General features: G+C 42.4%; 1 protein-coding gene across 1 annotated transcript in view; it reads left to right on the top strand.

Annotated features, from left to right (window-relative positions):
- GAD2 (glutamate decarboxylase 2) overlaps positions 1 to 18,583 on the top strand; it is a 742,591-nt gene that overhangs the window by 275,764 nt on the left and 448,244 nt on the right. Inside the window, exon 7 of the mRNA XM_069648150.1 lies at positions 1,997 to 2,112. Within this exon, the coding sequence (XP_069504251.1) occupies positions 1,997 to 2,112 (116 nt within the window). The remainder of the gene's footprint in view (positions 1 to 1,996; positions 2,113 to 18,583) is intronic.

The raw sequence follows: 18,583 nt of genomic DNA, 5'->3' as shown, positions 1-18,583 counted from the left end.
CTATGATGAAGGACTATAACAAAGGAGAAGGCTTGGGAAGGACAAGGGCTTTGATGAAGTAGAAGGACTGTAATGAAGGTGAAGGAACTATGATGAAGTTGGACTGTGAAGAAGGAAAATAATTAGCTGTGACAAAGGAGAAACACTGTAAAAAATTACCAATGAAGAAGATAGACTTTGATGAGGGACTCTGAAAGTGTTATTATGTTTGAACATAACTGGGATGAAGGAAACAGGCTGCTATGGACGTCTCAATAAAGGTGAAGGACTGTGACAAAAAAGAAGGAAAGACAGCAAAAAAGGACCATAATGAAGGTGAAGGACTGTGGTGAAGGTCTGATGCAAAAGAAGAATTAAGACAAAGGACTGTGATGAAGGAGAAAGACTATGATGCTTTGACTAAACCTGGATGAGTTCAGACCAGGATGAAACAGAGAACAAGTTACAATGCATCTTTACACCAATTTCTGAGCCTATATACAGAGGAATATTTTGGCAAACTTTGCATTGCTGACATTCAGTCAAAACTGAGCAGCATTTTCTACAAATGTTTTGTTGTCCATGTTAATGCCTGCTAGTAGCGTGCAAAGGCTGTGGCTCCAGTGGCATTCCTTGTTTTCCTCATGTGTAGCTCTATATTTCTTTTGTTTATATCTCTTCATCGCAAATTTGTGCGACCAATATTAGACATATTAACAAATTGATAGATTTTCCATTATGTGTAATGCCAGTACATTTCTCGTGGATGTTGAGTGCCCAGGCAATTAATGCCCTCCCCCTCACCTTTGTATTCTCCGACTCTACCAGAAATAATGTCAGGCATAGTACGGTAGTTGCCTGTCTGTTTCCTTTCCCCCTCGCTCCGCCTTCGTTCCTTATCTGTCTTTGCACTTGCACTATCTGAAATGTTGTCAAACCGAGTACGATTGTTATTTCTCATTCTTATTGTTCACGACTATTCAAGAATGTATCTGTATTTTCCTTTGTTCCCTCCCATGCTGTGAAGCGCTTTGAAACACACTGGTCCTCATTACAAGTGTGCCGGTCTGGAATTAACGGTGCCGGTAGAACCGTATCGGCACTGCTTTTCGGACCAGTAAACTATGAGTTCTGCAGGCGGGTGCCGTCCCGCCCGCCAGCACTGACCTGGCGGGCGGAACGGCACCCACCCCCGAGATGCACGGACACACCAGCAACATTACGACATGGTGCTTTTGTTCCCACGGTGTCCATTCCTGTGGAGTCGGGAAAGGGGATTTACAGAAATGCCGGCGCCGGATTTAGCAGACCACCGGGCTGTAATGCCCCGGTAATTCCGGCAAGTCTGGTGCCGGTAATTCACTATGGGTCTGATGGCAGCCTGCCGGTTTTACCGGCACGGCTACTGCCGGACTCGTAATGAGCCCCATTGTGTATAGGCGCTATATAAATAAACTATCATATCATATCATACCAATCAGACTAATGTGTTAAAAAAAGATAGTCTCCAAATTATCATACCAAGATATACTGAATTGAAGATGCATTATGTAAATATAGCTCACAAGCTGAGAGAATTTCGAATTTCAGAACTCTTTGCTCCACTGAATGGGGAGGTTTTTGTCTTAATTAGAGCATTTCCAAAGACCATACGTTTATCAACCTTATAACAACAATGCAGGTCAGTAGGAAACACGTCACCATGTATTTCTCTTGACTTCGAGTACTATTGGTTTATGTTGTGTTAAATGAGCTTTATGAATCGCTGGTACTGTTTTCAGAATGTGCACCTGCAATGACATTCCTAAAATGTATAATGCCAGACTTGCATTTTCAAAAAGGAAAGGTGCTTAGATAAGAGAAATGAGGCATAAACAGAGCAAGCGCACTTGCAATGTCAGCATTTGTGAAATGTGAGTCAATGTGATGGTTAATAATGATGGATGTACTATTGCTGTTTGTAAATGATGAAATGCTTCTGACTTGAAAAGTAACAATGTGTTACTGTGGACTCCAGGTGGCGCCATTTCTAACCTATATGCTATGTTGATTGCACGTTTCAAGATGTTCCCAGAAGTGAAGGAGAAAGGGATGGCATCTCTTCCGCGGCTGATCGCTCTCACATCAGAACATGTATGTGCTTCTCTTCTTTACTCTACCCTTGCGTGTTTGATTCTCGAAATGGACGCAATGAAATTGTATAACACACCTGAATCGGATGTTCCATCGAAATTAGTTTTTTTTTAAAGTGCCTGACCGAATTATTGCTTCGTGGTGTTTTTATTAGACTGGTAAAATAGGTATTTAAAACGTAAATAACCTGCAGCTTTTTCGCAATTCAATTGTTCTCTTTGATTGCACGTATGTTTCCTGTTTATGCACGGAGACGTGTTTTACATGAAATAATGACATGCTTGTAGAAGAGTTAAATGGCACAGGAAAGGGTAAACCCACAATTTGCAATGCTACACATCTGAAAACGAATCTGAAATTCCTGCTGAACTCCACCTCGAGTTTGTGTGAATACAATAGTAATGTGATGTGTTGTGTCTTCTCTAAAGCGCGCACGTAATTCAGGCGACCTTCCCTTTTGTGTGGGATTAAATTCAGTGTTGTATTACAAAGGCTTGTCGTTTCCACGCTGAAACCGATATATACAAACTCATTATAGACTCATTCTACGTACCCCCTTGAAATGCCAAAGGGAATGCTAACGGCACATTAATGTAAATTAAAAAAGCACTGCCCTTGAAAGACATGAGAGATGGTAGAAGGCGGGTGGCGGGGATTTAGGACAAAATGCCACTTTTCTTTAATATAGTGCTTCATGCTCGTTTCCTTCCACTTCTAAGCACCGTCATTATGCATGTTATCATGATCCATTTCAATGGTGCGTAATTTATGGGCCGCACAAGGATGAAGGAATGAGTTGGGCCATAGCGGATTCGATCTTACAATGTGCATGCTGGAGGCCTTGAGGGGTGGGGGGAGCTCCTCCATACGCCCACCCAGGGCTGTTGGGGCTGGCGTGGTGCCCAAGTGATGATGTCCGCTTTATGTGCCCAAGCCTGCCGGGGCGTGGTTTAGCCTGAGGGAGAATTGGCAGTGCCCTTTTGATCATTGCGCGTACTCTTTTCATTTCATAATGGTTGTGGTGTTTTGAGGCAAAGGCTTGCCTTTCAGAACGTTAATAAGCAGGGGGCGTAATTGTACAGATGAGGATGTCAGAGTGGAATGCCAAGGGGGCTGCCTGACTTTCTCATGAGTGCATTTGCAAGTTGAAAATGCAGCTATGACCGGATATAACTCCTTGTCCCAGCCGTGCCCTCTTTCGGGGGAAACATGTCTCTGCCAGACACGAGGCAGGCGGGAGGCGGGCCGAAGGGGGTTATATCCAACTCCGCCCTGCCACTATATGTCCTGGGATGGGGCACCCTCTGACTAAAAAAATAAAAAATAAATTGTATTTAAAAAAAATAAATTGTTTCATGCCTTCATAAAGGAATGATTTCTGTTTCCGAGTAACAGAAATTATTTCTTTATGAAGGCAGAGTGACAACGAAAAAAACCGATTTCTTTATGAAGTCCGAGAGCTCGCCCCACCCCATGTCATGGAATCCTTGTCATAGCGTGGAGGGGAGCCCTAGGACTTCAAAAGGAAATAGTTTATTTTTGAAGTCACTCTGCCTTCATGAAAACATGGTTTCTGTTATGGTTTGGTCCTTTAACGGAAATAATTTCTTGATGATGTCACAGTGACTTCAAAAAGAAACCTTTTCTTTTTGAAGTAAAAGGGCTCATCTCCACCCTTGACATAGTGGCCTCCAGATCCTCTGCAGATGATGGGAACCCGTGTTCCTGACTGCTGCCTGGAGCTGAAGGCCTCATTTCCTGGACCAGCGGATTGAAGGTAAGAAAATGAATTTTCTTTAAATGTGTGTATATAAGGTAATGTGCATTAATGCGTGAGTGCATGATGTATGGGTGGCTGCCTGGGTGTGCCTGTGTAAGTGTATGGTGAAAGGGTGTACACTTAAATGTACGGGTGGCTGCCTGGGTGTGCCTGTATGGTGAAAGGATGGACACTTAAATATATGGGTGGCTGCCTGGGTGTGCCTGTATGATGAATGGGTGCACAGTTAAATGTATGGGTGGCTGGGTGTGTGTGTGTGTGAGTGTATGGTGAAAGGGTGCACACTAAAATGTATGGATGCCTGCCTGGGTGTGCCTGTATGGTGAAAGGATGGACACTTAAATATATGGGTGGCTGCCTGGGTGTGCCTGTATGCTGAAAGGATACACACTTAAAAGTATGGGTGGCTGGGTGTGATTGTATGTGTGTGTATGGTGAATAGCGTTCGCTCTTGTGTTCGGGGGTGAAACAAAACCTACATTTCCCTGGGGCTATACCTTCAAATGTTGGTAGAGGCGCTAACTTCACGGGTGGTGGGGGAGGGGAAAACGTATTTTTGTGGGGGCATCTAACTTTTTTGCACATTCTATTGAGACTATTCTAAGGCAGCTTCAATGTTACAAGCAATTAACTCTCTCCTTTAACTCTGAAAGCACCCACTTTTGGACTGCAGTGAGAACAAGTGGTCTCCTGTCCCCTCACTACCCTTCAGATCACTCCCCTGACATGCAAGTACTAAACCCACATAAAAGTATTATGCATTTGAATGCAGGTACTACCATCTATGTCCTGTTCTGTCGGTCATCGGCTCTGTAGGTCAGTCAGGTTGCATCAACATAGCCCACAATTTCAGGGGGGGCAGGCTGAAGCCCAATCAGATCAATGGTGTTGTGCCACTGCTTGTTTAATACCATGATTACTTATTGGTAATCTCCATTACTTCTAGCCCTTTTCTTCCTTGTCCCAGTACTTTGTATGAGGCATATTGCCTCATACACAAATATTGGGATGAGGAAGTGGGACATGGAGTTAATGCCTGGCTTAGTTACCTGTACTCTTCAGTACTCCTAGTCCCGCTCTCATCCCACTACTTACCTATGAGGCAAGGAGTCTCATACGTAAGCACTTCGACTAGGAAGAGGGACGTGGAGGTAATTCTGGGCTGAGGAGTTGGTTTTAGGGGTTTGGATAGGGTGTGGGAGGGAGAGGGGATATGTGGGAGGTAGGGTGGGTCATGGACTGTGCAATAAATCACAATGCAAATAGCAAAAAGAAGTGGGCACCACTACAGGATATGATCCTTACTCAAAAAATGATTTCTGTTAGAAAATTAATTTCTTATGAAATTGCTTATCCATAAATTGTAAAAGGGAGCCGGCTGAGATGAATAAGGAGACACCCAAATTCGAAATCAACTAACAAAGCAAAGGACCAAGTGGGATACAAGGTCACACAGCCGCTCTCCACGACACCCAATCTGGGTATATTGGTTATGCAAACTTTCAAAAGTTTAATGTATTCCAAAATCCAATGTTCACATATTTAGAAAAAATGATAATAGCCACGAAAATCCATTGATTCTTCAAAAAATATTTTTATCAACAAGTAGTTTTGTGAAAGAATAATAATCCGTCTTGTGATGTGAGGCGTTGCTAATATCTTCTTAGCGAGGAAGGAAAAGCCACTAGCATCTTATATCAGACTAGAACATTTGCCAATGCATTTCGGATTTACATATCCTTCATCAGGGCAAGTCTGTGATTGTACATGTGTCATTCCATAATATTCCAAAAGATAATGTGTCAATGGGCACCAGGACGGCCTTCGACACCTTTTTTGAATATCTTAACAATATTGATCAACATATCCAATTCACTAGAGAGATTTCACAGGATACAATTACCTTTCTGGATCTCTGTATCAAAAAAGAGACTACATCCTACAGCACCTCAATCTTCCAGAAACCGACGGATCGTAACAATCTTCTACACCGCCTGAGTTTTCACCAGCCCAGTTTACTCAAGAACCGTCCATGCAGTCAACTCCTTAGGGTTAAGAAGATTGTTAGCGACCCCGAGGATTGTGTAGCCCAACAACAGGTTATGAAAGAGAAATGTTTAGCCCGAGGCTACAAACAAACATAACTTGACATAGCATCTAATAGGGTCAGTACCCTGACACAAGAGTCTTTGCTCTCCACCCAAAACCCCAAAAACAAGAGAGAACTAAAAACACCGGCATTTGTTTCTAAATTTTCAATTCAGAGTAACAGGATTAAGAAAACCATCAGTAAACATTGGGGGATTTTGAAGAATGATGTCCGAGTACAAGGTTTATTCACTGAATTACCGGTATTTGCTTATCAACGAAGCAGGAACCTGAGAGATGAACTGGTACACACAAGACCACCCTTGAAGGAATCTGCAACCCAACGCACCGGGACATACCCTTGTCTCCATTGTACCAACTGCAATTCAGTAATTAAAGGAGACTCTATTAACCATCCTAGAACAGGGAAAAAGATTCCGCTCAAGAACTATGGCACCTGTGATAGCACCAATATAATCTACGGCATTAAATGCCCGTGTGGAAAATTCTATGTGGGACAATCCACAAGAATGGCCAAAACGAGGTGGAACGAGCATCGTTCATGTATCCGGAATGCTAACACCAACTCAGCCGTAGCCCGTCACTAGATGGAGAACGGCCATAATTTGACCCAAATCAGATTTGTGATTTTGGAGGTACTTACTAAAAACAGTCCTCACGAAGACCTGAACCAGCGGTTGAATCGAAGAGAGACATTTTGGATTGATAAACTTGGGTGTTTGGTTCCCAATGGAATGAACGAGGAGATTAATTATCACTGTTTTCTATAATCTTGCATTCTCTTTGATTCTAAGGACATGTTTCTAGCTACTATATACTGTGAAATTCCGTGTAAGTGATCTATCTGAGGCCACCCCGCTACGTCTCCTGGACATGTGTCTGGGACCCAAGGTGACGTTGTTGACGCCACCATAGCAGTGGGGAGGCATATAATAACTCTATGGATAACACAGGTGCCAGGAGTGTTAATTTCTTTGGTGCCGTCACTGTACGACACTGCACATTGTATGTTGATTATAATTCCATAACCGATTGTAATTCCATAACCATGTGTTACAATAATCATGTGTTAACTGTGTTCAACATCTTAAACAGCCCGGTCTTGTATTGGGCCCTCCATTATTTGCCACCTCACTTTCATAACCTTTTGCCATCGTTTTTCTTTACTCTTCTTTACTCCTGTCATACTTTAAACTGTAGTATTTCTTCTGTTTCCATGTTTTCTATCAATTTCATTTTCTGAATTTTTAGTCACCATTATTCCGTATTTACTTCTTGGTAGGCTGACAATTAGTTTTTTACTCGGTACTCCCATCCGGAGACCTGTACACAGTTTGTTGTTCCTGGCCGCGTGTCCCTCGGGGCCGCGGTCACGTGGAATATTAAAGGAGCGTTGTCTTGGCAACGCGCCGATGCGTGCACCGCAGTTTCAAGCCAGCTAGCGAGAGGAATAGATCCACTCCTCGCTGGTCCCCCGGTAAGCTTTTCTAAAGATTTGTCTACACGGATCCTACCTGTTTGCTTCTACAGCTTATAGTACTTTCATTACATTTCAGCCTATACTGAAGGCTGCGCTACAGCGCTGAGATTTTCCTGGGCAGTTTTCTGCCGTTCTCATGGTTTTCGTACACCAAGCCACCACCTATGCAAGCATTCTACCATTTGCTCAGGTAAATGCTATCCGCACTTCTTGTTACCGCCAATTTTACATGTAACAGCCTTCTTACTGCCGTTTTCTTTTTCTGTTTCATATTATTTGCATCTATCAATTTTGACCTTTTCCACCACAACAATGATCGGTATGTCATTTACTTTACTTATATGAATGCATATTGTTGACACATTATCTTTTGGAATATTATGGAATGACACATGTACAATCACAGACTTGCCCTGATGAAGGATATGTAAATCCGAAATGCATTGGCAAATGTTCTAGTCTGATATAAGATGCTAGTGGCTTTTCCTTCCTCGCTAAGAAGATATTAGCAACGCCTCACATCACGAGACGGAATATTATTCTTTCACAAAACTACTTGTTGATAAAAATATTTTTTGAAGAATCAATGGATTTTCGTGGCTATTATCATTTTTTCTAAATATGTGAACATTGGATTTTGGAATATATTCAACTTTTGAAAGTTTGCATAACCAATATACCCAGATTGGGTGTCCTGGAGAGCGGCTGTGTGACCTTGTATCCCACTTGGTCCTTTGCTTTGTCAATAAATCACAATGGTCATCCATGCCCAGGCTAAACAGGCATGATATGTGGTATTAATGGCTAGAGAGTCATTTTGGTGCAGAAAGTCTAGTAATTTCTTAGTTTGGCATGACTTTTTTATTTAACTGTGCATCTCTGATAGAGCAGTCCTGCTGAGTGTAATTACCTCGCTAGACTGGCACATTGGTGCTGCCAGCCTAGCCATTTCATACTGTGACATTGTATATTTTTCTGGGCATCTGTTATAAAACAACCATGATAAGTGTTATTGCTTTGACTGGCATTTTGGTGTAACCAATCTAGATATGTCTAAATGTGGCCTGGCAGGCTTTACTGTTATATGTTATTATGTGCCTAGACTGGTCTAAATTGTGCAGCCAGTTGCACATGTTTTCACTGAGGCATGGCATTTTTAATAGCAAAACATTACATTAATTAAAGCATTAATGGTCCTGTGCGCTGTTGTTGACTTGCATGTATTGGATTTTTGGATTGGTGTCACGCTACAAAACAATTGCAAACGCTCTGGCTTTTTTGCCATTTTTTCTCAGAAAATTTGCTGTACAATGCATTAAAACACATATAGGGCCTCATTACAACCCAGGCGTTAATGGGGTTAACGGCGCCGTAAAAGGTGTCGGCGCCGTTAAACCATTAACGCCTGATTACGAGGTCCCTTTGCGGGTTGCACTTTAATGCCTGCTTTTAGCAGGCGTTAAAAAAACAACCTGCAAAGGGACCTAGGAGCTAATTACGGCACCGTAATCTACGGTGCCGTAATTAGCGCCTTCCCCATTCCCATTGAGCCCTATGGGGCAAAAATGGGAATGGGGAAGGGCCATGGCGGCATGGGGAATTACCGCCCCACCAACCTTGGAATGGGGTGGTAATTCCCCATTCCGCCATGGCGGACTCCGGCATGGACCATGGTGCTAATAGCACCATGGTTTAGCGCCAGAGTCCCAATGAGGCCCATAGATATATTTGTCATAGTGCAATGTGCGGCGTACCCCTTCAGCAGCACGTTTGTGCATATTGCGCAAGCATGGTAATCTCGGCCAGCCCAGAGTGTGACACGACCCGTGATTTGTTGCCGATCTGGGGGGGGGCCCTCACCATGGCTCACACGGGGGGAGCACATTTTGTGCTACACCACTGACCAAGCAAGCTTACTTGCAATGTTTTTTTTAAAAATGTTGTCCCATTACCCTGCTTGCAGCCAGAATTCTCCTTTAAAATTATGAATGTGATTTATGTGAGATGTGCTTGCAAATGTTCGTTTCACGTTTCTTGGGTTATCACAAGTTCATAATTCAACCTCCCCCTCCCAGCACATGGCAACGCTGATTTCCAAATTTTTGAACACGCTAAACAATATATCGCCACAGAAAACTATACACTACAGCATTGTTGGGTGTCTTTCCCCACGTTCAAGTTATTATGCTACAACATTTGGTGCTGTGGGCTTAAAAAATCCAAGATGGCAGAAAAACCCAGGAAAACCGCGTAGTTTGTGCGCACAACAAAACGGTCGCCTGACCTGCCACCCACCAGTGTGAGCATGAGGGGCCAGAAGCGCCATGAGCGAAATCAGTGCTAAGGAATATGATGCTGTTCAAAATCTGTTGTTATTAATGTCAAAAATGGGTGCAATACTGGTGCTCACCACTACCAGAAAGCCGGCATTTTAAAACCACCAGACACTTGTGTAAAACGAACAAATGAACCCAAACCAGGCCAAAGAAAGACTTGCTAAGAGGTGGATACAATGTAAAACTATATTCTGAAATGACGGGAAGGAAGTAATTGTCTAATGTATGTATTGAAAATAGCTGGGGATGTCAGCAGCTTAAGTGAATTTGGGTTTCAAGCCACTAAAATCGAAATGTTTAGAATAAATGAGTGACCTACTTTTGAGTGTCACATAGGTTGCAATTGTTTAAATGTCATAGTTTTGAACTTAGAATCAGTGTTCTAGCTGCATGTGTAAAAATTGCAAGTTTGGTTTGAATGTAGAAAACTGGGAACCAAAGTGACATTTAGCTGAAGCCTGGCTTAAAGAGTTTGAATTCTGCCTGACAACTACCCCCGACAGGAGTTGAAACTTGATTATCAGCTGTGTTCCCAGGCCTGGCTGCATTCTGCTGCCCCTGCCAAAAGGAGATGACACCTCTCTGATTGAATTAGGGGAGTGGCACCTGGGGACTGCAGGAAACTGAACAATGAGCCTTCCTTGGCCCAGGCAAATGTTAAATTAGGGGGGTCGTAAATGGCTTCCTCTTGGAAGGAAATGGGAGGGGCGCTGCATCTGTGAGCAACTTGAGTTGGAGGAAGTGGACAAACCAGAAATTCCACCATGTGCTTTGGGAAACCACACCCCTCTGGGCCAGAGCATAATTTTAAAAAGATGGATAATTCATAGTACGGACTTGTCAAAATTATATAATTATTATCATTATTCTTGTGATTTTTCTGTGCACATTTTAAGAGGTGTTAGAACTCTGTACCATGTTCTGAGGCAAAACCCCATGAATTATGGAGATTGCAGACACAGGGTTCACGCTAGAAAAATGAAAAGTTACTGGAATATGTGTAGAAAGGCGGTGTACATTTGTGCCATTTTTGGTAAACGTCCGATATTGGTAAACCAACTAAAAACGAAAATAAGTTGTCATTTTTGAATGCAAGCTCTTAGGAAGATCAGAGTTGAACAAGAATGAACCTTAAGTCATCTGCAATCTGTACATGTAATGTCAACCACTTGTGTATCTGGGAAATATGTTTAGTTATGAAAAGGATTTTCTAAGGTAAAAGCAAAGGGGTGTTCGTTCAATAGACTGTAAGACTCTGACTCACTCTGACTCACTGCTCCCTTTTCAAATCAGGTCAAAGAGAAATCCTTGACCTATCAAATCGTGAGTGGGTTGGCCAAAGAAGGTTAGCATCCACACCCATTTTCAAAAGACATAAAAAGAGCCACTGGAAGCCAGACAGGGACATTCATTTTCCAACCTTCAACTGAATTCCTGTGCAGCACGCTGACGGAGAACTCCAGAACTTCACTCCAGAACTTCACTCCAGAACTTAAAGCAGAGAGGCCTGGACCACCAGCTAAATCCTTTTTCAGCAGGCCTTCAGAATCCAGCAATCCAACCAAACTATTCTACAGCCGGGCAAGCTGTTGAATTCTTTGCCAAGAACTTTTGCCAGAACCGGTAGCAGACCCAGAAAGAAGTGCCGACAGCAGAACCACAGACCAGATCAGAACCAGAGAGACCAGAACCAGAGATCCAGACCGCGGTGAAGTGCAGAGCAGAGCTGAACCAGGGAGCTGAGACTTCAGAACCACCCGCCCGGAGTCCAGTCCAACCTGCTGACCAGACCCTGATGGCCTATTTCAAATTCATAGTGTGAGTACTTAGCCAGAACTGTGCAAAACCAATCTCTTAGCTTAAAACCATCTGATTCAAAACATTTGAACCTGTCCAGAACTGCATCATAGGAATCGTGTGTTCCTTCTCCGATTTTAAACCTGTAAAAGTGTCATTTTGCCATTTTGAATCATTATTTCATTTCTGAAAATCTACCTTCACGAAATTGTCCGTATCTCTTGAACCGTTTGTGCTAGAAGCGAGATTGAACATTTTAAAACTAAGATGCTAGGCTTTCCAATGAACCCAGAACCGACTTTCTATTCATTATACTTTTTCCGTAATCGCGCTTGACGCACTCAGAAAAAGTGCGTCGATTTGCGATTTGGCTCAAATTTCTTTACTTGTCAAAATAGCAGCTTCTTGCTTTCCTTTGCTGAAATTCGTTTGCAACCTGACAATCATTCATAGAGCATTGCTAAAGTGATCCTGAACTAATTTGAAGTAGTTATCACCCACCCTGAATCTCTTATAGGGAATTAAAATCATTTTTAGCATATTTTTCCCTTCTTTGCATACCACCTTTAAAATACTTTGCCTGTGTTTAAAATCATCCCTGTTTCTCTAAGCTTGCTAGGGGGGAACTGAATTCATATTGTACTGTGATTGTATTCCTGAAGACTGTGTGTGTTACTTCCATCTCCTTACATTGCATAGGGGGGAGTGAATTGTCAGAGAAAAAGTGATCATATTATCTTTTGCTGAAATCATATCAAGTTTATTTCTGTACTGCCTTTTATTCATCTTTGCATCTCCTTGAAACCATAAAGCATTCCCAGCTACCTTGTTCTTTCCGTACCAACTCCTAAATAATAAAATAAGTGTGCTAGTATAACATTATACATTGTTGATCGACATTATACTCATAAGTGTGATATCAAATATTAATTTATTATAAAAGTGTGATATATATCTATTGTTTAATTTTTCAAATAAACCTTTTCAATTTGCAAAACAAACCTACTTCTTGGCTCAGTGGGGTCAGGGGGATTCTAAGAGAGGGGCGTTATACAAGGGTTCATCATCCAGATTATAACTTGTCATAAAAATATATAAATAAGGGTTTCCATCAGCATCCCAGACTAAGCATTGACTTAGCTGGAGTGGAATTGAAGCCGTTAACAGTTTTTCTGCTGAATTTAAACAAATAGAGTTAGGTGCTAAGCACGATATAAATAAAATATCATATCATATCATATCATAAAACACCACTACTGATGTCCTTATGCTGCTACACTGATTGAAAACTAAGTCTCACAAACTTGGTAGCATAAGTATATTTTCTCAACATGTTGCAGCATATCTGAAAATTAAAGTGTTTTTATTTTTTGTTGCAAGCACAACATAGCCATGTGTTGATTTGTCCGTGTAATACACCTCCTGAACACTACGTTGAAATCTACGCTACTTTTGCATGTCGCCCATTGGGATGTTGCTAGGTCTGGAAAAGACATAGCAATGCTACGCTAATGTCGTAACTGTCGGGACTGGGGGCTAGCTAGCCTATTGGTTATTGCTCCTGAGATTATATCTGGGGCTACAACCACAAGACCAGGGGCTGTAGCCCCCTCCGCCCCCACCTCCCTAGCAATGCCTCTGTCGCCCATCCTTGGTATATTTCACAATATTCACATTCCACTTAGTATTTCATCCCTGGAATCGGCATGGCGAGCTCCAAACACAGAAGTTAACAATATTTGAGGGCCCAGCTTCTCCGAGCAAACTCTGCATTTCTGGAATTGTTCTTCGTTGAATGGCAATTATCTTCCACCTCTCATAATAGTACTAGCTACCATTATCCACCTGCCTCAAAGCCAAACAATGGCCAAGCTATAGAATAGTGTGTGAGAGTTAAGTGCAACTTAAGTTTGGGTGCATGTCCCAGGTGATCTTCATGCCAGGTTAGGCTGCTTGCACATTTTGAGCTACTATATTTTGAGATTAATACAGTAAGATTTATAATATTATTGCATGGAAATGAACTCCAAATGTGATATCAACCTGAGCGCACAACCTTATTAGGACAGTGAAATAGGCTTATGTTATGTTATATTTTATTTAAAAGTGGACGGTCGCCACCAAAGGCATCGTCACGCTATTAAGCACTATTAAGGCAAGAGAGGGGAGATGGCTAAAACAGATCTGTTTTCAGTGATCGCCGAAACATGAGGTTTTCCTCGATCATACACAACGAGAAAGGAATGGAGCCCCAAAGCCAAGCTGCGGCGACATAACATGTTATATAATTTCATGTCTGTATCAGATGACTCAACTGGATCTGCCACTACTATGCCGTCATAGGGTTGGCATTTGGTCTTTTGGTGCATTGCTGCATAGCCCCTGTTTACAGGTGGCTCTTGTTTGGGTGCTCTTGAAAATAATTGACAGGCATTAAGTGTTAGCTACTATTAGTGCTTTCATGGTATGTGCAGATTGAGATTGTAATCAGACTGAGATTACACTAGATTGGACTGTATGAATTTCACATCCATCCAAGGCAAGCCCGGGTGGCATTGCTACTTGCTTTATAGATGATACAACAGCAAACTTGAAGTCAGTAGAAAATGTAGTCTCTCAGGCCCAGAAGATTGTAAAAATCTGGTCACTGTGTTCTGAGCATACAGGAATCTGCAGATCTGATATGCAGGAGCTCCCCTTTTGATAGTTTATTTGCATTAATCACAGTGGGTGAGTGTTCATTCCAGTGTTTTGACTTAGGGAATGTGGGGAAAGGATTATGTCACATCAGTGTGTGAAAACGTTCTACATACTAAAGTGAATAGAACATCAGGGATAGATGACACCCCTGCACTTTTCTACTTTCTTGCTCAGGACAGGAGGGAGCCATAATTCTTGTGCCTAATGGAGGTTTTGATGTGATAGGGAGGTCTTGCTACTGATCCCTATGTGCATAAACCTGGACTATTGAACAGCAGCCTGAGCATACCTGCTTGGTAGAGTTACTTCTTTGGCATATAGACCCAAAGAGATGTTTCTGATGCATGGATGCAAGCTTGTAAACATTGTCCTACGAAAGTACACTGATCCTCTTAATTCACTATCTTTGGAGGGACGCAGCTGCATCATCAGACATTTCCCTGTCTAGCCCCAAGTACTGTCCTTGCTTTGTGACTTTGAGCAGTGAGGGAGCTACACTGTTTACTTGTTTGGCTGGCACTATCGAGACACCCTTTGGTCATCCTTATCACCTTTGGTAAGCCACTAGGCCTCTGCACCTATCAGTCATGAACAGGGGTCTGTAACCTGTGGCTCTCAAGATGTTTTGGACAACAACGCCCATGATCCCTCATGGCTTAACAACAATGAACAAGTGGAACATCGTGATAGCTGGGTGTAGTTCCTGATGTAAAATGTCATAAGAAGTGAAATAACTGGGGACAGAATCTAGACTGTTGTTGTTTTGCCCACCCTTCCTCACCGCAAGCCTAAAGAAAATGAAATAGATAAGAGGCTCATTGACAACCCTTATAGAGACCTTTTAAAAGCACAGATTTGCCTTATAAATTGAAAGCAGCACTATACGGCATTATAGCAGATGGAATGTCTTTGCTGTAACTCAGTGTACCTCTTCTGCAATTCACTGTTAACAGTTAAACAAGAGGGAACTCTACAAGTGCTAGTGCCTTTGGCAGATGAGCATAGACAAGAAACTGAAGGTGCAGTTTCCTTGACTGTTACTAGAGGTTGCTGCCTTAAATGGAAACAATTCACATTTCCTTCACTGTGCTGTACCGACAAAACATTTAACTTGGTTGTTAAAAATGGTCTCACTTGTTCTTCACAACCAAGAAATGTGCTCATTTGCCATCTGCCTCCCCCCATCTCCTATGCTGGTCTCCAATAATAGTTGATAGGGCTGTGTAAAAGAGAGGTGGTCTCCAATTGGGATTGCAGAAGTAAAACACTCACTGAGATTTTGGCACACTCTTGATGGTTTTCATTAAAGCATATTTGAAAACCCACAATGTTATAGGCAGTTTAAGAAAATGTAATTAATGTGCATGCACCCAATTATTGTGCAACCCAAACAAGATTTCTTGCAACAATCCCTCCCACTAACACTGTTGGGTAGGATTAAACAAGAACCCAGTGAAACCATTATTTCATAGGAGAGAAGTAGCATAGCATTTATTATAGTCTATGCCCAAAGTAACTCTGAAATAATTGCTAAGTATGTAGTTTGCCCGAAAAAAACATTGTAGAACTCTGAATATCTTTTGCCCTATTGCTTTTTGCTGTACCAGGAATTTGTCAATACCATAACCCTGTACAGGCCAAGGAAATCCTATTGCAGTTGTGTTCTCCTATTATAGGATAGTATTAGCTATGTTAAAGTAGGACAGGCTGAGTATGAGTGCCCACCCAAAGTCCTAAGAGGGCAAGTTGATAGGCCTGGAATGACACATTTACTTAGTAGGGGCCTTGTAAACAGGATTACACCTGAAGATTGAGAGTAGTTAATATAATTTCGGTTTCATAACAGAGAAAACATGTGGCAAGTAACTTATGTGGATCGTGCCTTATGAATGCTTTTATGTCTTAAACCCGCCAGTTGAAGACTGCATCCAAAAAAGTCAATATTCTATGCCAGTTTGAAGCGGCCTTAAACAGGTGGGAAATGCTGATTTCGGGGAATGTTCCCCCTGGACTACCTTTGGAGCCACTACCCCACCTACCTCCTGCCTCCACCTTCTCCTGCACTTCCAGGATTTTATTTTCTTCTGTAGGTTTCATCCCCGAACCATTGTTTCACTCTTCATCCCCCTCCTTTCCCAGATACAAATATTGCACCACTGCCAAACACACAAAAACACACACACACTTACCTGCTCTCCACGCCACTAACTTCCCTCTTCTGGGCCATTGAGAATGGGGCGGTTAGCGCCAATTTACAGCTGCATATGGCACTGGGGCAGGCACAGCTATAGCAGTCTTTGGTACGTGGACTCTTTCACCTGCAATCAATAGATTGTGGGCAAAAGAAGTAAAACCCTTATGAATGCTTGAGAAGGTGGTCATTGTCTTTGTGGGTTGCTAATGGTCTTCTGAGGGAAGCTGGGAAAGCACACATGCACACAGGTTAGAGGGAAAATAGGGCTGTATCCCACTGCTTGGAGGGTGTGTTGAGGGGAACACCAATGAAAAAGGTCTGCACGTTTGATCAAAAGTGATATTTTCACCCTAATGTGGGAACGCAGCTTGGTGGACTGTGAAGGGTTCTTCTCTGCCCCAAGTGGAATGGGAGGAGGAGGTGTAAACCATAAATTACAGGAGAAATAGTCTGACAGTGGAGTGGAGTGTTTAGTGGAGGTGTTAGAAAAAGGGCATTACTACCATTCCCCAAGTTGCGGCCTTTGGACTTCATTGCTGTGGTCCCTAGTGATGGCAAGGACCTCAACAAAAAGGACAGCGCTATTTTCAGGGTCTTAATTTTGCAAATGCAGCCTCAGTGTGAAACAGCAGCATGGGGTGAAAAATGTGGAAAGGTGCTCACATGAAAATTAAGATGTTTTATTATTGACATGTATGTGGTGAGGAGAGGGATGTGCCCCTCTGGCAGAGAGCAGAGAGGGTGCTCGCTGTCACAGAGAAGAGGCATTACAACTTTGGTAGGGGGTGCATAGTGAGTATTGGGTATAGAGACTGGGCACCACTCCGCAGGATGGATATGGGTGCCGCAATTATGATTATAGTGCCAATGAAATGAGGGTTGACAGCAGCATCAGGAAAGGGGGGTTTGATATTAAAGCTACACGTATAATAGACGTGTGTCCCAATATGGTTCATCGGGTCACAGAACTACATTGGTAGAGGCACCGATTATAATTATGTATATAATAACATGCCTTGAAACACTTGTGTATTGGCTTATTATAAATGCCATATAATATCATATCATTTAAGAAGATGATGTTAAACAATTGAGGTGAGGAAACATTGGGCCAGAATCAAGAAATTGACTTTATTTTACTGGTAGAAAATGGAGTTTTAAAATGACAGAATATGGATTGATAATGTGGTCATATGCATAATAATGAGTTCACAATGCTAGTAAGAGGGATATATATATAGATTGTCAAGGATCACAAGTCGAATTTGCAATGTAATATTATCACCCAATGCTTCTGGGTTTTCTCTCATGTATAGGGCAGTTTTGAACATCTTATATGCCAGGTTCAGGGCAGCAGCAAACACTGGGCTTGCAGTAAGAGCCAGCGATGGCACATATCTTAAACCATCTTCATGCTAGATTCTCAGACCTAAATATACAAAATGCTGGAGATGTAGACACTTAACCCAAGTCCATGGTGTGTAATTGTTATAGCGTATGAACAGTACATTTCTTGTTGGGTATCACCAGAGGGGGCAAGGATGTCTGAACACAAGTTTGGGGGAGACCGGATGGATAGCTGGTACCACATCTAATAGGGGTGGTTTGGTACGGCAGGTTAAGATACTGTTTTCTTAGTGGTGGATGCTAGTGGGACATGGTCTCTGAGGATGAAGAATGGCATGCTGGTGTGGACTGGTAGGGTGCCAGGGATAAAGTGGTTCCCATAAGAAGGTTTAGAAATTAAAGTTGGAGCCAGTTTATGGCCATGGCTGGGAGCAGGTGTGATAAGAGTGTTCTCTGTAAAATACATCCCTGTAGCCTGCAGATTGCAATTCATGCCGCACACATGGCACTGGTGAGACAAATGTGACTTCTCTTGAATAATGATCTCTAAAAAATGAAAACTCACTTCATGACATTTATGTTTTTTGTGTCAGAGGCCCTCCCCAAATACCCCATATTGCAGCTTCCTGCTTTTCAGCCCCTAATGTGAATGCGGCGCTGGTTGCCCCACCACATATATCATGATTTCTGCTTCATACAGTCATCCCAACACTCCACATATCGATACC

This window comes from Ambystoma mexicanum, chromosome 2q (assembly GCF_040938575.1).
Source record: "Ambystoma mexicanum isolate Mex_15411 chromosome 2q, UKY_AmexF1_1, whole genome shotgun sequence".
In the NCBI taxonomy this organism is placed as follows: Eukaryota; Metazoa; Chordata; class Amphibia; order Caudata; family Ambystomatidae; genus Ambystoma; species Ambystoma mexicanum.
This window is presented reverse-complemented; position numbering and strand designations above follow the sequence as displayed.